The sequence below is a fragment of the Lissotriton vulgaris genome, chromosome 9 (genome assembly GCF_964263255.1).
Source record: "Lissotriton vulgaris chromosome 9, aLisVul1.2, whole genome shotgun sequence".
NCBI lineage: Eukaryota > Metazoa > Chordata > Amphibia > Caudata > Salamandridae > Lissotriton > Lissotriton vulgaris.
In genome coordinates this window covers 895463663-895485823 of record NC_141697.1, presented here as the reverse complement: position 1 = coordinate 895485823, position 22161 = coordinate 895463663, and the positions used below count along the sequence as shown (strand labels likewise).

At 41.4% G+C, this 22161-nt stretch overlaps 1 protein-coding gene across 2 annotated transcripts in view; it reads right to left on the bottom strand.

The window, feature by feature from the left end:
• LOC147692459 (mitogen-activated protein kinase kinase kinase kinase 5-like) overlaps nucleotides 1–22161 on the bottom strand; it is a 742536-nt gene that overhangs the window by 229352 nt on the left and 491023 nt on the right. For both annotated transcript variants that reach the window (XM_086938659.1, XM_086938658.1), the window contains exon 14: nucleotides 825–883. In XM_086938659.1, the coding sequence (XP_086794785.1) occupies nucleotides 825–883 (59 nt within the window). The remainder of the gene's footprint in view (nucleotides 1–824; nucleotides 884–22161) is intronic.

Here is a 22161-nt window from a genome sequence, read left to right as displayed (position 1 = left end):
TGGTTGGTGCACTTAAGTCCGCATGACGGTTTGGCCTGCTGTCTTGGTCCGGCAAAACAGTCATTCACACTTAGCATGTTCTCCACCTGGCTCTATTACACAGCCTGGGTGGAAAACATGCACAAGCTGCCATTCCCTGCCTGAGTAACAAACCAGTCCAATCACACCAATCACGGTGCTTCTGTCATGCTGGTGACGGCAGCATTATGATTGGCTAGAGGAGTCTGGGAGCCCGTGTGCTGCCGGGTGCCAGGAACAGTGGGAGGACAGCGGAGAGGCAGTTGCCGGCATTCAGCAGCTGTCATCTTTTTTTTCCCATAACACCACCTGCCTCCCAACACCGTTCCCTAGTAACCACCACTGCGCCTTCCCAGTGGACGCAGGAGAAGTAGCTTTATTTCTCCTAGTTGTTTCCTCTTTTTATGTGTGCTGCATTCTGCAGCTCACTTAGAAAGAGGAAAATGCCACGAGGATTACTTTTGGGCACAAAGGTGTCGCTTCCTGCAGAAAAACAATCCTGCCTGCAACACAGGCACCCTAGCACCATGGTGCAAGGGTGCATGTGCTAGCACAAGGCAGCACATTGTGTGCCACCAATAGACAGGAAAGCGCTGTATAACGGTAAATACGGCACATTCCTGCCTTTCCCTTACATGCACCACAGCAAGGCTTGCTGTGCTGCTTTGCGTGAAAGCATGACAAATCTGCCCCTCTGTTTGTAAGGAGAGCACAATGCATGGTTTTATGATTGGTGGAAAGGCCAGATGATGTATGGCATGATAAAGTGTACTTGAGAAAGTTAGCACGTTGGAAAATCACAGTACCTTTTCAAAATGGGAGTCTGTCTCCTGCATCAGCAGCTGCTCAAAGTGGAACTGATGTACTGCAACGACAAGGCATGGCATGCTTTAACATACAAGCAAAATGTATTACCATTATAAGCCATCAAAGGTCACAACAACTGGATGGCGTGGTTACAAAATATGCAAAATAGCATTGCCAGTCTTGCAGCATTATTCCTATCTCTACCTACACAACCAGAGTGAGTTTCAAATTCAATCAATAATGGCACAAAACTCAAAGACCTTATCCCAGATAACTACATCTCCTCGAGCTCACCAGAGCATGGTACACTGGTCCATTGGGACTTTGTGAACTATAACACAATCTACTGAAATTGGGAACTTAGTAGAACTAGTGAGGTGTTTGTTATATTCCTGGATTTCATCTCATGCAAATTACTGCCAATCCTACACTTCAACAGCTTACCAGAAAGCTGCATCACTAGTCCAACAGGTTTGTGCTCAAATATGAAAAAATAGTGCATCTAGTTCCCCATTATCCTCCTTGACTTGGAGAAGTACATGCATAATATTCAAAACCAAACTATCTTGATAAGAGTGTTAAATACCTTGGTAGGTGAGCCTAACAAACCAAGGATGGGAGCTAGAGATTCTATTGGCTTTGCCAGTTGATTGAAAGGTTCACTTCACTAACAAAAGCCAAAACATAAAGCAGAAGAATTGCATGCATTCTTAAACTTCTTATTATGATTTGAGAAAAAGGTTAGACGCTCTTAACTGGCAAATAACAAGCCTCATTGTAAATTCAGTAAAACTCCAAATCTATAGACAGGAAAATAATTGGGTTGTTGCTGACCCAGTGCAGCAACATATACACATTACAAATCCCAGTATATCAAGCCCTCCATTCTCCTGTCACTGCACTCTAAAAAACACACCTAGTCGGGATCAGGACTCCTTTAAATGGGATTGACAATAATGAAACATAAGGGGAAATTTACTAATATTTGGCACAACCCAACGCAGCAAGACAACGTGCTACACAGCATTGCATCAAATGGAGAGGGCTGAATTGTGCAATATCTGCTAATTTATGGCACATTCCTGCTCTCTTTTGGTGCTGTCTAACTTGTGGATACAAACACCTTAGTTACAGTGAGGATTGTTTTTTGTGCAAGAAGGAACAATCCTCTGAGACTTTTTTCTCTTTTTGTGTGTGCTGCAGAATGCAGCACATTAAGAAAGTGGAAAAAATGAAGTGAAATAAACATATTTCTTCTTGTTATGCCTCCCCTGGGAAGGTGTACCATTTTTATACAACCCCAGGCTTACTCGCGTTTGTAAAATCTAGAAATGCACATAAAAATATGGGTGAGTGCTTGGGAACACCATCGCTTTAACGACATAATGCCTTCCCAGGTCAGAGTAATGCAAACCAGTACCTTGCGCTGCCTTGTGTTACTTCAGGTTTACTATGCCAAGCATAATCACACAAGGTGGCTCTACGTTACATAGTAAATCTCACTTAAAGGCTTGCATTTCCCCTGATAAATTTGGCCCCTAGTCCTGATCGTTCACCCTAGGAATACCGTCACTCAAAGGAACATGAACACTAAATCCAGAGTAACATTATTCAAATCCTGTGCCTTCTTCCGCACCCAACTTTCAAAAAGTACTTCAAAAAAGAACTTTTAAATTGAGGAGTGCAAAATTCATGCAATTTACTTGAATCCAATTACATAAAATTTTGGAAATATTATTAAAATGATGCATAATTACACAAAATACAAATCTGGGCCTTAATGATATATATTTTAGTGTGATAAGAGCACCCTCTTTAGATTTTCAGATGAGGTACTGAATTCTAGCTCGTCTTCAGAAATTCTTCTGGCAAATTAGGTGGTGAGTTGGGGGCATGTTAAGGTCTACAGTAGTTGCTGGTAGATGAAGCTCAACATACCATAGCATGAGATATGTACTGGGATCTAAATCCTTGTTCTCCCTCAGTAGAGATTTGTCTTTGGGTATTTGGGCTTGTTTTGGGAACGTGCAATGAACCTTGGAAATAACTGTTACAGCTTTTGATTCAGGAATATCAAGAACTTTGTGTTATTTAACATAAGAAAGTGTTATTCTGGACTTGGTGCAGAGACAAAATATCGAACCAAAATCTCGATCTACAAAAATATCTAGTTAATAATGTAGTGGTTCAGAAATATCGACAGACAAATTCTTGTGGTCAAGAATATCGATTGTAGGTAAGTAATATTGATGTTAAAAATATTGAAGTGTAAAATATTGTATCCAAAAATATAGCTGTTAAAAATAACCAGTTTTTCTATTAATGTTATGTATTTTAGTATATATTTTATATGTATGTGATGTATGTGATGTATGTTTTTTGTATACAAATTGTTTGTATTTTTAATATGTGTTTAATTTTTGGTAGATATAAAAATAAATTAACTAGATTGTTGTGTTTTTAGTTCCAGAGCGGGTTGAGGGTTTATAGGGGAATAGGTTGGGAAGTAATTTAATTATATAAAATGAATTGATTATTTTTAGTAGTTATTCATGTTTTTTATTTGAATTTTGCGTTTTTAATTCTGTAGCGGGTTGTGGATTTATAGCGGAATAGGGTGGGAAGTAATTTAGCTATATTAAATGTATTGAATATTTTGTATTTATTAATATTTGTTTAATTGAGATGTCATAGTGTTAAATGGGTAAAGCAATGTATTATCAATTAAATATTAATTGGCTGTTATGTAATTTTAATAAGATAATTGGTAATTAATTATGGTAATTAAGTTTAGGTGTGTGTTGTGGTGTTTATTGGTGTAAAGGGTGGGAAGGGTAGGAAGTCATTTATGTTTAATTGATGAATCAATAATTAGTTGTTAATACATTTTAATTCATTAATTAGTAAATATTTATGGTAATTGTGTAACTACATTTAGGTGTGTGTTGTGGTGTTTATAGGGGTAAAGGATGGTAAGTAATTTATGTTTAATTAATTATTATAGAGTTGTTAATTAATATTTATTATTTCATATTTATTTTGTATAATTGTTTATTTTTTATGTGTTGTTTTTTCTTTTAAAGGGGTAAAAGGTGGGTATTAAATATATTTTAATTATTTACTTGTTAGTTGTTAATAGTAATAGTTTTTATTTTAAAGATAATATTTAATTGTATTTTATTATTTTATAGTTTAATTTAGGTGTGTGTTGTGGATATTATAGTGTTAAAGCATGTGCACTCAATAAATGTATATTATTCTTTTTTTATTAATAAGATGTTTTAATTGATTCATAATTATGTTAATTATGGAAATAAATGTCATAACAAATGTTGTAGGGTTTTGCTATTGGTGTGGTGTTATAGGGTAGAAAAGAAAAAAATACATTTATGTGTTAAATAATTTTTTTGTTTCTTAATATTTGCTACTTTTAAATCAATATTGTTTATAAATGTATTTATTAATTTATTTTATATATTATTTGTAGCTTTTTGTTATATGTAATTAATATTATAATATGTGTTCATTGTCTATGTTTAACATATTTAATATTATATATTTTTAAATTGTTTATTTATTTTTATGATTTTCTGAATTTTGTAATAATTGTAGTTTTTTGAATTGTTGAAGTGTTATTTTTGTTTCTCTGCTATCTAACACTTTCCCTAATGCTGCACTTACTGGAGTGGGAATAGTAGTTTTTACTTCCCCGCTATCCAGCACTTTCCCTACTGTTGCATTCACTGGAGTTAAAATAGTAATTTTTCCCCATCCGCTATCCAGCACTTTCCCTATTGTTGCACTTACTGGAGTGGGAATAGTAGTTTTACCCCTCTGCTAGCCAACACTTTCCCTATTGTTGCACTCACTGCAGTGGGAATAATACATTTTAACTCCTGCTATCCAATACTTATCCTACTGTTGCATTCAGTGGAGTGGGAATACTAAATTTGATTACTCTGCTATCCAACACTTACCCTACTTTTGCACTCACTGTAGTAGGAATAGTAATTTGTACCCCTCCGCAATCCAACACTTTCCCTACTGTTGCACTCTATGGAGAGGGAATAGTAATTTTTGCCCCCCCCCGCAATCCAAAATTTTCACTACTGTTGCACTCTTTAGAGTGGGAATAGTAATTTTTTCCCCTATGCTAGCCAACACTTTCCCTACTGTTACTATCACTGGAGTGGGAATAGTAATTTTTACCCCTCTGCTATCCAACACTTTCCCTGCAGTTGCATTCACCGGATTTGGAATAGTACATTTAATTATTCCGCTGTCCACCACTTTTCCTACTGTTACACGTATTGTATTGGGAAATGTAAGTTACATTTTTCTTTAATAGTTACATTTTTTAATTTATTATAGAATTTTTATTTTATTTTAAATTATTGATGTATATTTATATATATCTTATTTTTATATAATTTTAAAGTTTAACAATTAAATAAAGATAATAGTTACATTATTTTTAAGCAAATATATGTGTAAATTATTGTTTGTGTGTTTATATTTTTTTATTACATTTATTTGTTATATTTAGTTAAAATGTATATGAAATGTAATTTATTTTGTTAACTTGAATATTAATATTTATTATATTTCATATAAATTATTTTATTTTATATATATTTTTTAATTGATTTTCCCTAAATAGTTTTGATTCAATATTTTTGTACTTACCTGTTTAGGTATTGGAGTCGATATATTTGTAGTCGATATTTTTTTTCTCAATATTTCGATCATCAATGTTTGTTACATCCATATACTATCAGTGAACCTCTGGGCTTTGCCCTCTCTGTTGGTACAAACAGCGTTTTCATGTGTGAAATGAAAAAAAAATCTTTATCAAGGTAGAAATAAGAATTGTTGACTGACTTTATTCCTTGCAAGTCTCCTTCCCTGCAATACCCACCATAACTTCCCTTCCCCTGTTTGGGCACATCGATACGCTAGTGAAATATAAAACTCAGAGTTGGTGCTGCCCGAAGGAGGGCATCTTGAGGGCATCACCCCAAGAAACTGGGCCTGTCAATATCCCAAGTCACATGGTTTTCTTTAGAGTTTCATCCTCGCTGCCCACTTGTTCAACATTTATATGCAGTCATTGGGAGACATTCTAATGGATCATACCATAAAATACCACATAAATTAACACAAGTACTCTGATAACAGCAAGCTTTATTTTAGACTAAACAGACATATTTGTCACTTAAAAACTTCTAGAGACTAAGGGGGCCATTAGGATGACGTGCAGAATTTGTCCGCACGCCATCCTATCGGATAATGAGACCCCCCCGCCAAAAGGGCGGGGGTCCCGTGAGGGGTATTAGGATGCGCCCGCCACAGTGGTGGGTGCATCCTGCATTTTTAACTTTGTGGCGGGCGGTGCTCTCAGCACCGCCCGCCACAATGCTAAAAATGCATGTAGTGCCTCCCCCACCCCCCATCATCCTGGGGGCCCGCAACGGGCCCCCCAACTGAAAGACTGCATGCCTTACCGTGACGGCAACGCCGCTATGGAAAGACACCCTCCCACCTGCATCCTAATATGGATGGCGGTGTCTAGCAGACACCGCCACCATATAAACCCTTTTCCGCCCCGGTTGCAAGGCGACCGGGGCAGAAAAGCGGCAGACAGTGTTTCGGTCCACTGCGGTCCCCCCCCACCATAGTAATATGGCGGGGGAAATGGGTGGCGGGCAGGCAATGATGTCGGGCGGATCGCCACCGGCCGCATGGCGGTGGCGATCTGCCCGACATCCTAATGGGCCCCTAAGGTTGATTACCCCCTCTTAGAAGTAGGCTCCATCCCGATGAAACCATAAAAAAGATTAAGAGAGTTCAATATCAACTGAAGAAAGACAGAAAATGAAATAATTTATTCCAAAGTGAGATCTAAAGACAGTAGTCCAAACATTGGGTCCTAATTAGAAAAGACTATTGCAGCATCAGTTTAACTAGTTTATCTGAGTACATATGGGGACAGAGCGCACAAGGTGCACTTTTGAAACATCCTTTCACAATTAAATATATTTTAAATTTTGTACCAACATTTGGAGAGATCAACAGGTACAAATGATTTTCACTGACCAGTCAGTGTGAAGTCATTTTTACTTCAGTTTAATCAGGGTAAACCGCTTCTGTCAGGTACTCTTCAATATGATACCTGATCATGTATTGCATTTAAAACTTTTACAAAAAAGACAAAACTTTAGGCCACTCTTGTCAGTGAACACCTTGTATTTTGAAGAAATTGGTTTTAATAACATTCAGAACTATTAATGTACAACTACTATGCTAGTTAAAATTACAAAAACCCTACATAGTGATTTTCACAACTTTATTATATGGCTTATTGCTTCCTTCCTTTTATTTGTACTTACATTACATTATCTGAACCTGCTGGTTTGAAGTTTTTTTTGGGGGGGGGAAGCACAAAAACAAGCAAGATTGACACAGTACTGATAGAATAGGATAAAGTTACATAGTGCATAGCTCAAGTCGCAGCAAAAAGTATGGATGTAGAGCCAACTACTAAGAAAGTGTGATACCAGTGATAATATAAATCGCCCAGAATTATACATTACTAATGTGGTAAGTAAAATGTAATAGTGCCTGTTACCCTGCACACAATCAAAATGGCAAATGTCATATCAATAATCTAGATCCTTATTTGTGTCAATTTAAAAACAATGTCCTGACTTTTGAAAATGCTAATTCTGTTTTTTAATGTTTCGATTTTCCCACACCGCTAGCTCAGAAATTTTGCATGGAGATTACTTCAATTACACCTGATGTCTCCTGCATACAACTTATATAGGCATATAATTTAGTTCAATTATAAGGACTTTTTATATTACTTATATATTTCAGATCTGGTTATCATCTGATAGTGCCTGTTTAGGCAACACTGAACTAACATTACCCGGGACCGCAATATACAGGCCGCTCGAGAGACACCACATTTTCCAGTTTTAATGGCCCCTTGCACTTGATAGGTAAATTATTTGAAGTATACTGTCTATCCTCCCATTGCCATTACACCATGACAATATCTATAATCCTGTCCGTTTCATTTCATAGACAATTTTCATCATCAACGCTTGCCAGAGGACCTGCTTCATTGCCATATTCGTGCTTAAGTGACTCTTCCCCTTTTGGTAACTAGTGTCTACATAATATTATGCATTCCCCTTATCCACTTGGAGGGGCAAATTGTTGATCCAAGCACTGTAGACTCTAACCTTTGATATATCAACCAGGCAGAAAGATATCACTTATTCCATACTTTATGATATAACTGACTTGGCCAGGCAGCACGTTCCAAAATACCTATTCACTGTTCTCTCTTTTCTCCCTTCCTGTCTTACTAATGGTCTTTGGGTTCTTTACTATTTCACATAATTTTTAACTGACTTACAGTCCAACTATACTAACAGTCTACAGATACGAAGTAATAAATGCAACTTCCTCTTTAAATATTTCTTTAATTCTATACTTCTATTGAGGGACGCATTATTTATATATTTTGTTCATATCCACAGGCATCCTGACCCATTTTTTGTGGATTTTCCTGATGAAGGCACTGCTGTGCCGGAACACGCGTAGACACCAGACATTTTCTGGGTTGTAGCCAGTGTCTGTCTTTGGAATGATCCACAAATTATTCATAAGACTGATCTAGTTATTAGAATCAGGCTTTCTGCCACTTATGACGACATCACATGTCATAGAGATCTCACAGATCGAACATCATCAAAAATGAGAATTGGCTTTACATATGTGCATATAACCTGTCTGCTTTGATTGTACGATGTGATGCCAGAGTTAATGTTGCAATGGCTGTGGTGTGTCTGTGAACTATTTTATTCTTATTATTCATATTTATTGTCTTGTTTCAATAAAAGTCAATATTGTACTTGTTGAATATGTTTTTTGTCCCTCTAAGTGATAGTATTGCATTGCTGATACGTTTTAATGTTTGATTTGCCCTAGGAATTTGCATTTTTCATTTTTCCCTGCCTAGAGGAACTTCCTACCAGTAGCAGGGGGTCCTTTTTCTGTTTACATTCAATAATCCATATTTATACAGTACAAAGAAAATAAATAGTGTCATAGAACACATTAAAAAAAGGGACAGACATAAACATTTAACAGAGAATCAATATAAATAAAAATAGCAAGTATCATATTCATAATCCAGAATTGTACAGTACTAATGAGGTAAATGAAGGGTCATAATGCATATTTCACTTTTTATCAAGGGGAGCAAAATTCAAAATACCAAAAAATGTAATTATCTAGGCATCCAGTTCTCCTCCAAAGGGGACTGGCAGCACCATAGAGTAAGTTGCGATACAAAATGGCAAGAAACAATAATGGCCTTTATATGTTTGCCTCTAAATCATGCTCTAAACCTATTAGAGATCTGCTGATTTTATATATGGCCAAATCAATTTCAGCTGCTTACTATGGGGCAGGAGTCTGGGGGTGGGGGTGGTAGGATAGTGGAATGATACAAATATAAGAAAATATTGCCCAGATGCATCAAGCATTTTTGGAGTCGCAAACGGTGCGATTCCTTAAAATCGGCCGTTTGCGACTCCAAAAATGCTTTTTGATATGCATCATTAATTTTTGTTCAAATTCGCTAATTTTGCGAATTTCTTAAATGCGATTGCATTTAAGGAATCGCAATTGTGCGATTCCTTAAATGGAATGCATCATTGTTAAAAAATTAGCGAATTTTAAAATTGCAAGTGCGAATTACCACGAGTTTGAACCTCGTGGTAATTTGCAAAATTGTTTAAAAAAGCACAAAAATGCATTTTTTAAACTGTTAAGTTACAGACACACATGTCCTTAGGACATGTGTGTATGTAACTTACATGTAAAAGTGCATTTCATAGGTGCAGGGGGTGTCCTTTGGACCCCCCTCTCCACCCTTGAAATGCTTTGTTGAATTCCGATTTTCAAATTGCGAATTCGCAATTCCCATTCATTCCTATGGGCATTTCACCCCATAGGAATGAATGGGAATTGCGAATTCGCTATTTGAAACTCGCAATTTTATTGCGATTCGGTAAAAATTGCGATTTTTACCGAATCTCAATAAAATTGCGAAATAAATGATGCATTGCCATTTGCGATTCCTTATTTGCGATTCCTTATTTTTCGCAAATAAGGAATCGCAAATGACAACGTTGATGCATCTACCCATAAGTTCCTAAGAAGACTCCTAACAGTACCCCAACCCACATCATAAATTATCCGTTATGGTGAACTGTGAGTTGAGTTTACTTCAGATGTTTTTAAACCAAACCACTATTGTTATGGCATTCCGTTTGGTCAAAAGTAGAGACACACTTCACAAGATCTATTATCAAAGTATGGGTCTTGATCATTCAATTAAAATCCCTTGGCTGAAGCATATAAAGCACATCCTGGGAGGGCTTGGTCAGACAGAGGGGGCTCTTTGGGCCTACCCGGAGAATATCCTTACAATTTGTCATGAGGAAAGAGTCCAGTTAGATCATTCTAAAGCCTCTGTGGAAAGATACCTGGCAATTAATGTTCAGCCTGGATGTAAAAATCATCTTATGTTAATCCATAACACTTAGCACAGATTTCTGTTAACTCAATTTTGATTTCTTATTTTCGACCAAATGGTCTCTTTCCCAAGCAATGAAGAGTGGGGCCCTTTAAATAAAAATTGCCCCGATGATAATAGATTTGACTTATAATTTTGCACATTGCATTTTTTGTACATTTTATCACTCACTGAGAAATCAATATCTTTAACTGTCTTTTATGAACAAAAGAATATTTTAGTATCAGAGGCCTTTCAGTTTTTGTATGAGCTTAAGGATAGTCTAGTTTGTCAGTGGGTAGCCATGCTCCTTTCTAAGGTGCTGCGTATTAGGGACTCATTATTTAACATAGAACGTGATATACCTTAGACAATTAGACCACAGCGGCCCATGGAAGATGAACTCTGATTGCGCAATGTGTAATATGATTGTACAATATAATCTTTTATCTGCTTGAATCTTACTAGCTTAGTGTCAATATCCTGAACACAGCAGGCTTTGTTTTATAATTAATCAGGATTATGGTTGCTTTTAATATGGACATCCATTGTACATTTTTAACCTAGTAAATAATTCATTTTATTTGATATTTTACTCTTTTATGATAACATGGTATGAACCAAATAAAGAGGCTCATTAGGATGGCGGGCGGACATCAGTCCGCCGCCATTATACCTGGCATGGGACGAACCTGGCGGGCGCATCCTGTCCTTTTACCATTGTGGACGGTGCTGCTGGCTGCACCATCCGCAATGGTGAAAGTGTATGCACAGCATTTTTGTGCACCAGGTGGCAGGCACCACGTGGTGCCTGCCACTTGGTGCAGGAAACTGCAGGGGGGTACCATGGGTACCCCCAAAGTGCACCCCACCTGTACATCTCCCTGGGGGCCTGCAACGGGCCCCCAAAACCAATCCCCGCCAGCCTCTTCATGGCGGCATTGCCGCCATGGAAAGGCCTGTCCGCAAGCCACATCATAATATGGCTGGCGGCGCCTGCTAGGCACAGCCACCATAATACTGGCCCAGCTCTGCCCAGCCACCAATCGTAACGATCGCTGACCGGCGGAATCGCGGCGGACAGACTTTGCATCTACCGCGGTACCCACCACCATCGTAACGGTCTCCACTGCCGGCTCGGTGGTGGCGATCATTACGCCATCGTAATAAGCCCCAACGTGTATTGAATCGAATCGCATATGTCACTCCATGCATTGGAAAGAGCAAATATCATATCAATAATCCTGATTACTACAGTACTAATGAGAAAAATATAATTTCATAGTGCATACTACAAAACCACAAACAAAGACTTTTAGCAGCAAACCAGTAAATGCCAATATTAATAGGCAGACTATGCCAGCCCCCAAGCGAGACAATTGAATGGCACATTACGGGGGGAACATGACGGCCGGAATCTAACGGTCATCACAGAGCTCCTCCCACTATGTGTGACGCCCAAATCTCGCTAGCGGTTAGCGGCTTGCGGTGGTGGCGTTGACTGCTTCCAGCGTTTTCTTTGTTTCTTCATCTTTGAGGAAAACAAACTGCACGGCCGCCCCAGCGGTAGTTCTACTCGGCATCGGTGTCTCTGTCTGCATCTGCATTTCGGCATCGCTGGTGCGTGTCTGATAGCCTGCGGCAGACTGTTTGTCTTCTCTTTTGGCCGACGTGGAGCGGATAGTCTGCAGGGAAGTGGGTGGTGTGCTGACGGAGCCGGCGTGGTTCCTGGAGCTTGGCGCAGTAAGAGAGTGGTGGCGGAACCCTAGAAGACTGGTCCAGCGCCTAGGTGGACGGGAGGCATATTTCTGCAGAGGAGTGGTAAGGTTGACCCCCGGTAAGACGCCTGCAGTTGTGAAATATTTTCAATGTGGGGATCACGGTAAAGAGCCTTCCGATGTCGAAATTAGCCCCACTGACTCGGGGGGGGGGTAAGGTTCTCTGGGGCACAGGACCGGGGAGAGCTTGTAAACTGTAGGGCTACAGCAGAGACGGAAGTAGCTTTACAATTTGCCTTGTTTGACGCTGCTCAAGATTCTGGTTGCAAGGAGTGCGAGCCCTGCATGGAGAGGCGTGGTCATGACGTTGGTAGCCTGCACCCTAGTGTTCATCTAAGTAATTCGGGTTGTCCCTCGATAGGGCCTCTTTCTGAGGTGGGGGTTAGCCGTTACACACTGCACAACCGGGTTGCTAGCATAGCACCGGCTCCTCCTAAACCATCTATCTCCCCCCCCCCCCGTTATAGAAATTAAGGCTGGTGCAGATACCCCCCGGGAACAGGAAAGGGCAGGAAAAAAGCAAAGGGAGGTATATCTGTTGCACCAAGAGTTACTCCATCACTGAAGTCTTACTATAGGGTTCTCCCCTCAGCTACGTTGGATAGTGCAGACGATAAAGCTAATAGGATGGCCACAACTAGTACTGTTGCTGGTGCTATTACCCCGGCCACAGCTCTCTCTGTGGCTCCTGCAATTAGTACTTCTCTGCCCTCCCAGCCCTGCCAGTTTTCTCAGCCTTTTTTGTCCCCTCAGTCCGCTCAGCAAATAACTGTTCATTCATCAGTGGAACTTTCAAACAGTTTTTCTGTGTTAGAAAGCCAAGATACTGAGCAGGGCGAACCGAGGGATGCCGCAAGTACTTCTAGAGAAGAAGGGGTCCCTCTGACAAACGATGGGGAATCTACAGTTAAAACTCTACCGACAGTGTCTGTCCCGGGGACTTTGGCGGATATTTTGTTGGGGTTGAGGGAGGACATTGGGAGGAGATTTACAATATCGGATATAAATCAGGTTGCCATTCAGGCATCATGTGAGGCACTGGCCCAAAAGGTTGAGGAGGTTTCACAAAGGACAGACGCATTGGAAGCACCTAAGATCAAAGTAGCATTAAGTACCTCCTCAGTTGCCATTGAAAAACTGATACAGCAGAACCGGGAGATGAAGGACGACATCGAGAGGCTTGAAAACCACTTGAGGAAAAACAACTTAACATTTTTGAATGTCCCTGAAGATCTTGAAGGGAGTGACATTAAGGCATTCATGGTGGCGCTCCTTAAGACGACAATCTTGAAGGACTCTCCTTATGCGGATCTGTATCTATTAGGGGACATTCAGAGGGTCCATCGAGATCCATACAGGAGGAACCCAGGGAAGGAGCGCCCTAGGAAGATTTTGGTGACCTTCCTCACGCATGCTACTAAAGAAAGGATTTTGTCCTTGGCTTTAAAAACAGGCTCCATAAAGTCAACCTCCTTCTCCAGTCCCTTTGCCTTTACCATTCGCTTGGATGTTTCCCATATAACTGCTACAAAGCTGGGCAAGAGATTGGCAATTTTTAACTCCTTGGGGGCTCGGGCCCAGTCGAAATTTCCTGCATCACTCCGTGTAATGTGGAACAATCACATGTACAATATAAGTGCCATCTAAAACTAAGACTTTTTTGCTTAGTTCAATGAAACAATATGGGTATATAGACATCCGGAGAGTAAGGTCAGGACAGCAACAGGGTATCTCCTTTCGGAACTATAAGTACCATCATCAGTCTAGAATAGACTACATTTTAATCAGTCAGAGATTGGTAGATTCCGTTAAGAGCATTATTTATCTCCCTTTACATCTGCCCGACCATTCAACGGTTTTCATGGAACTTGTGGGGTCTACTAAGATCTCCCCCAGGAGTTGGTCATTCGACCGCTCTTTATTTTCACACCCAGATGATATCCAGTTTCTCAAAGCTGAGGTCCACAATTTTATGAGTGTGAACATTGGTTCGGCGACCAATGGAGTAGTGTGGGACTCCTTTAACACCTTGGCTGCTAGGCGTTTTCCCCCCCCCTGTGCTGAAAATTGCCATTTTGCTGGTGTCATGACGAGCTCAGCTCGTCATCAGCACAGCTCAACTGTGCATCATGACGAGCTGAGCTCGTCATGAGCATCGAAAGGGTTAAGGCTTATTTGAGGGGTCTTATCACTGGTAAGTTGTCATATCGTAGGAAACAGTATAAGGATGAAGTTGCTTCTATTGAAGCAGACATAGTAAAAGTACAACTCGATATAGACACCAATCTTTCTTCTCCTGACTTCGTGCCAAACTCGCTTCATAACCAACTTCTAGCTTTGAAAGGTCAACTGGGCTCGGTATTGAACCAAAGAATCCAGCAGAAATGGGAGGCTAGTAAGATAGCCCATTTTCAGTATGGCGAGGGGGCAGGGAAGCTATTGGCTTGGAAGACCAAAACTGATCTGGTTTGTAATAACATAGGGTCAATTACTGTGAACAACACTACATTTTCCTCAGATGATGACATCAGACGGGCCTTTAGAGCGTTTTTTCAAACAATCTATCATGAGGACAATAAAATCGATCCAGATTTGATTGACGGTTGGTTGAGTGGAAACTGACTCCCAGCACTCTCTGCGGAGCAGCGATTTTTTTTGGATACTGATATATCTGAGCAAGAGGTCAGGTTAGCCATTCAAAATCGTAAGAAGGAGAAGGCTGCAGGACCCGATGGGCTCCCAGCCGAAATCTATAGGGTTCTAGAACAAGAAACAGTGTCCTTTCTTACCATTTTGTTCAATCAAATTCTATTGGAGGGTCAGCCTCTCCTTGCATCTTGGGACAGTGCTTCAATTACCCTGATCCTGAAACCGGGGAAACCAGCCGCGGCCTGTGGGTATTATAGGCCAATTTCAATCTTAAATGTAGACTACAAAATATTCGCTACAGTTCTCGCAAAGCGGCTGGCCTCAGTGGCTCCTGATATCCTACTTCACGACCAGAAGGGGTTCGTGAAGGGGCGTCAATTATATGAGCTGACTTATGACCTGATAGGGGCCATCGACATGGCATCGGTCGAGGCTCTCCCTTTTGCTGCTCTGACGTTGGATGCAACCAAGGCCTTCGACAGGGTAAATTAGTTGTACCTGCCGGGGCCATGACCAAGTTCAACGTTGGTGAGGGATTCCGTCGGGCTGTCAGTCTTTTATATCAGCGCCCCACTGCCCGTGTTTTGGTAAATGGGGAATTATCGGACCCCTTCAACATCTCTAGGGGGACGCGGCAGGGCTGTCCACTCTCCCCTCTCCTATTCAATTTATATATCGAACCCTTTGCTCAACGGTTGAGAGAGGATATCAACATCAAATCCTTTATTTATAGGGGATGGGAGAGGAAAGTGGCCCTGTACGCGGATGACGTCCTCATTTTCACATCTGAGGTTCATACTGCACTCCCTGCAGTCTTAAAAGCAGCTTTGGAATTTGGGGGAGTCTTTGGGTACGAGATCAATGCCGCAAAAACCGTGATTATTGTATGGAACGATGATGAGAGAGACACTAGTATACAGTCTGGATCTAGCATGCGTTATCTGGGTCTTAACATTGTGAAAGACATTAAGCAAATTGCCGCAGCAAATTTTTCCGCTGTTGCAAAAGACTGTCGCAAACTTATGCAAGCATGGGCTCATCTTCCTCTATCTCTAATAGGGAGAACTAATTTGATTAAAATGTCGATTTTGCCTAAAATCTCTTTTTTATTTAATACCATCCCGTTACATTTTGATCCTTCTTTGATAGTAAAATTACAGGTTGAAATCACTTTATTTATTTGGAACAAGCATCTTCCAAGGATTGCTTGGAAGAAACTGAGACGACGCAGGGAGAAGGGTGGGCTGGCATCTCCAGACCTGCAAATGTATGCATGGGCGTTTCAATTGTCCCATGCGCGAATGCTTTTAAAGATGCCCTCTGACTTTGGGGTTGGGACCTTGTATTCGGCTCTGCTTAAAGGGGAAAGAATCAGTCAATCAGGTTTCTTGTTTAAGTTTGGAAATCTCACGTTTTTAAAAAAGATTAAATTGAAGACCTTGCAGGGGATGGCCAAAATTTGGTCGGAACTGACGAAAGCTATAAAGGTGGGGTACTTTGGCAGTAGGACACCTCTTTGGGGCCTCCCTGATAGGCCCAAGTGGTTGGGTGACTGTTTGGCTATTCCATTAAAAGATGCAGGGCTAGAAGTTTGGGGTGATCTTTTTTTGGAAGTTGATTTGCTCCCCTGGAACTATCGTAAAAATAAAATTGGCCCGAATTTCGCCAGATTCAAATATATGCAAATTGCCAGTTGGTCCCACTCATATATTTCGTCATCTTCTCGAGGGAACAAGTACCCACTTGGTGGCCACAGTCAACTAATATCCCACCTAATAGACAACCCACCTGCCAGGAAGGAGATCTCTTTATGGTATAATCTCATCCTGGAAGAAGTGGTTGGCGAGTTTCTGTTACCAGACTTATTATGGGGTTCCGTCTTTCTCAGTCATAACGTGCAAGATCTTTGGACTTCTTCGTGCAAGCTTTTATGGGAGATCATTAAGCCTGCATGGCTGTGTAGGAACCACCTTTATACCCTGCATAGAGCGTACTATTCCCCTCTCAAACCTTCAAAATTCTCTGAGGGAAACTCTGTAGCTTGTCCTAAGTGCGGTCTGGTAGCTGTCTCAGATGCCCATAAGTTCTTTGAATGTCCCCGTCTAATTCCATTTTGGGATGCAATAAGTAACACCCTTTCTGCATCATTGGGCTTTCAGCTAGTTCTCGAGCTCCCTCTAGTGATCTTTGGAATCCTGGATGGGGTCTAGAATCTGACAAAAAGTCTGTTGTTTTATTCCATCTTGCTGGCTAGAAGGGAGATCTGCAAAAAATGGAAAGATTCTCTATCTCCCTTGGTTAATGAATGGTATGCTTCAGTCTTGCATGTCTCCAAACTAGACCTGGCTAGGTCCGGCAGTCAAAGTAAAAGGGCATTCTGGCATTTGCTGATCTGGGAGCATTGAGATATCCGTTTTTTTTTCCCCGGTTCCGATGATTACGCTACTGTGGTTTAGGCCACTTGCAGAGCCTTTCTCCGGTTGTAAGCCCGGTTCCATCTGGCTGTAATTTCCACCTGGTTTTTATCTTTCATTGGTTTCTTGGTGTTTGTCTATGGAGGAGGTGCCATCGCTGAGGGATCTCGTTGACCACCTTATCGAATCCCTGCCAGTTGTATAAAACTGTGACAGCATGTTGCAACTCCACCTGCCACCTCACCTGAAATTACGGTGGTAAATGAGGACTAAAAGAAAAAAATATATATATATACGTCAGATGGAGAAAGCAGATAGCCTAATTGAAAAGATTAGGGAAGGCAGTAGGGGTGGAAGTGGGGAGGGGGCGCAAGCAGCAGGGCAGTAACGGTAGCTGATGTAGTTGATTAAAGAAATAGCAGGGCCGATAATTTTTTATATAGTCTGCAATACATGGCCACCCACCACCCGCAGCCATCACTTGTATAAGGTAATTTGCTTTGTATTATCCATGTACTATATCTGATCACACACAGAGGGGGGGGGGGATATCCGTGTAAGATCGTATGCTCAGGAAAGAAGGGAGGGTTCCCCAGGGAGGATGGGGGTTTTTGGGGTCACGGGGGGAGGGGAGGGAAGGGGGTCACGGGTGGGGTTGCAAGGGGAGAAAATAAAAAATGGAGTCCTCATTTCTCCTTAATCTTTATGAGTTTCTTGTTGAGCAGATGGGCGTTTGGGTGTTTAGTTAAGGTAAGAGAGGCGGAGGTCACTTAATGGCTTATAATAGGATAGTATTCATCTCTTGGAATGTTAATGGGCTTCGGTGTCCCCGGAGACGTAGGTTGATACTGAAGTATCTGGAACAATCTCCAGCCCAAGTTATTCTTCTTCAAGAGACCCACTTAAGCTTCAGTGAGAGTAAGGAAATATTCTGGAAACTCAGATGGGTAGGATCTTAATCAAGACCGGGACTGGTGGTTCAATGAAGTCAGTATCAACAGATCAGTCAGGAAGGTGGATTCTGGTGCAGGCTGATTTTGGTGGGAGGGAACAGGCAATAGTATCTTATTATGGCCCCAATATAGATGATCCCACCTGTATGCTCAGAGTTCAGGCCAAGCTGGTGGAGGTCACTTCCTCTGTAGTTATAGGGGGTGATTTTAACGTTCTCCTTGACCCCGCCAGGATCGATCCAATTATAGTCAGCATATTGCTGCTCCTCGATCCCATTGCGCCATGATCAATATGATCCATGAGCTAGGCCTAATAGATGCCTGGAAGGCTAAGTGGGGGGCGGTCCTGGGCTTTACTTATTTCAGTAAAAAATATGGGCATGCTTCAAGACTGGATTATATTCTAGTGGACAGGCCATGCTTGGAGACTATGGTTGACATTAATACACTCCCAAGCATCTTATCAGATCATGCCCCCATTTTGTTTACACTCTTGATTGGCAGATCTAGGGGTAATATAGCATCTAGATGGACCCTGAAAAGGGCAATGCTTCATAATCAGGGCATAGTCACCGTGGTCAGTACATCTATTGGTAATTATTATCATGATAACACCGGATCAACATCGCCTGAGTTCGTTTGGGATGCATTCAAGGCCCATACTCGAGGGCAGCTCCATAGCTTGACAAGCTCAAACAACAGGGAGGAGGCACTGAAATGTAAAAAACTGGAAGATAAGATCTCTTCTCTAGAGGTCGCCAGATTGAGCTCTCCGTCAGATTATTTGCCACAAGTACTCGATGACTTGGAACGCTTACGCTTAGAATATAGAGGGATGCTAGATCTAAAAGTTAAGGCGCAATGGGCTGTCCATGGTATGGAGAATTATGACTATGGCGAAAAAGCCGGAGCAATTTTAAGCCGTAAGATCAAAGCAGATCGGGCGGGAAATAATATAAACAGTCTAATTATAGACGATAAGGGAACTATCTCCTGTGATCAGGAGGATATGCGGAGCCATCTGCTCTCCCTGTTCTCTAAACTTTATGAGGAGGAGTCGTCTCCAAGTCCTGATAATACCCTAAAATGGTTGGAGAGCAAGGCCTTACCAAGCTTAACAGAAGAAGGCCGAGATATGCTGAATAGCCCCTTCACGGAGGAGGAAATTAGTTCCCAAATTAAGAAAATAAAGAGCAATAAAGAACAATAAAGCAGCAGGGACAGATGTTCTTCCTGGTGAGGTATTTAAACTTTTTCAGGAGGTCTTGGCTCCAAGGCTTTGCGAGCTGTTTAATTATGTTTACAGTTCAGAGGGTAGGGCTCCGCCATCATGGAAAGAGTCCATAATAGTACTTATCCTAAAACCGGGGAAGGACCCTCTTAACGCACATTCCTATAGGCCTATCTCCCTGCTAAACGCGGATTATAAGATCTTCACCAGCGTTTTGGCAGGGAGACTGTCTAAATTCTGACCAAAAGGGCTTTTTCCCTGGTAGGCATATCCAAGAGTTAACTCTGCAATTAATAGGCAGTAAGTATTGGCGCGGTCGGAGCCCTTGGCAATGGCTGCGTACGACGCTGCGAAGGCCTTCGACCGTGTCAACTGGGGCTTTCAATGGGAAGTGTTAAGAACTATGGGTTTTGGTACAACCTTTATTCAAACACTTAGAGGGTGCTATGAGGGCACCTCTGCTGCTATACTTTTAAATGGCCTCCTGACACCGCGTTTTAACATAAAAAGGGGAATTAGGCAGCGATGCCCTATCTCGCCCCTTTTGTTCGATCTCTATATTGAACCTCTGGCGCAGGCATTGAGGATGAACGATTCGATCACCCCCTTTAGAGTTAAGGATTACAGCTGTAAGTTGGCCCTGTACACTGATGATTTTCTGGTGTATACCAGCAATCCAGCAGAGGTGTTACCTAGAGTGGAGGATGCTCTGGCTGAGTTTGGCTTGTACTCTGGCTACTTGATTAACAACTCTAAAACTGAGGTAATGTGTTGGGGGGTCGATAACTGGGCGGGGGTCCGAAGCAGTCAGTTTAATTATCTGGGGATAACAATAACACAAGACCGTAATAGTATCACTCAGACTAACAAAAAGAAGGTGACTAAGGAGATTGATCATCTTTTTTCGAGATGGCAGAACCTACCCCTGACAATATACGGAAGCGTGAACTTGGTCAAGATGGTAATCTTGCCCAAGTTGACGTACCTGTTTAGTACTATACCTCTGGTATTTCCTGATAAAATTCTGGGGGAAATCCAGGGGAAAATAGGCAGTTTCATTTGAGCAAACAAAAACTCCAGGTTATCCTGGAAAAAGCTAAAAAGAAAACTGTCAAAAGGGGGTCTAGTGCTCCCGGATGTCCTCTGGAAAGCATTTTCTTTCCAGCAAAAAAATATTCGCTGCCTCCTCACTAGCCCGACGACTCCAACTGGGGGTGGATCTTGACTATAATGGTCGACCTTGAGGGGGGTGGTACTGGCTTTTTGTATAAGTTTGGTGCGCCAAAATTCTACAAAAAAGTACGTCTCAAGGTATTAAAACTAGCTCTTCTTGTCTGGAATAGAGTCAAAGGGAGATGGGGTATAAAATACTATTCCGACTTTGCCCCAATTTGGGAGTCCCCAGGTTTACCGCTATGCCTTAGGGATAGTTTATCTCTTCCCATTAGGAGAGCAGGGATTAAGGTATGGCCGGATCTAGTAACATCGGAGGGGGTTCTCCCTTGGGAGGTGCTGAGGTCAAAGATTGGGTACTCTTTCACCAGATTTAAATATATACAACTTTGTTCCTGGTTCTTGGCTGAGAAAGAGAATATTGGCGGCAATTGGGATATAGAGCATGTTCTCCAATCATCTGACCCCAGGAAAAAAGAAGTGGGATTTTGGTATAAAAATCTGCTCGATGCTGAGGAACTACAGTCCCCCCCCACTGCATCTAGTCTGGAATTCTTCTAGGCTGGAGGACGCCTCAGTTACTCTTTATGAGACATCCCTCCGAATTTTGTATAAGTTCATTAGGCCAGCCAGAAAACCATTTCTATGTCATCAATTGGCTTTACGATATGCCGAAAAAAATTGCAACGTTTGTGAGTCTGTCCCCGCTGTGCCCCAGATGTGGACTAGTTGAGGCGGATGATATTCACATATTTTATGATTGTCCTATCTTGGGTCTCTATTGGGATAATGTAGAGAGGGCTATGGAGGTTATGTTTATAGCTAAATTGAGCCTGAATATAGCTAGAGTATTGTTTGGTTTAGACGCTGATCTGTTAAGGGGGCTAATGGTGTCACAAGTGGCCTTGTTTTTTAGTTTGATTCTTATTGCCCGCAGAGAGATATGCAAATTATGGAAGGATGCTAGCCCGCCTCTGTATGTAAACTGGATGCATGCAGCATTGGGTATTGCACGCTTAGAATCTGGCATGGCACATAATGTAAAAGGCACGGTTTAGGAACCTTTGACAGTGTGGGGCAGAGAAATGAGGCTGGTCTAAAGCCTCGAAAGGTCCTATGATCACACCAAGCCTCGGACAAAGGGGCAGGCCGGGCCGGCTCCTGGTGAATGCAAGAACATCAGCCCTGGGCGCCCAGGATGGATTGGGGTATATGGGTAGATGCATCAACGTTGTCATTTGCGATTCCTTATTTGCGAAAAATAAGGAATCGCAAATAAGGAATCGCAAATGGCAATGCATCATTTATTTTGCAATTTTATTGAGATTCGGTAAAAATCGCAATTTTTACCGAATCGCAATAAAATTGCGAGTTTCAAATAGCGAATTCGCAATTCCCATTCATTCCTATTGGCTGAAATGCCCATAGGAATGAATGGGAATTGCAAATTCGCAATTTGAAAATCGGAATTCAACAAAGCATTTCAAGGGTGGAGAGGGGGGTCCAAAGGACCCCCCCCTGCACCCATGAAATGCACTTTTAC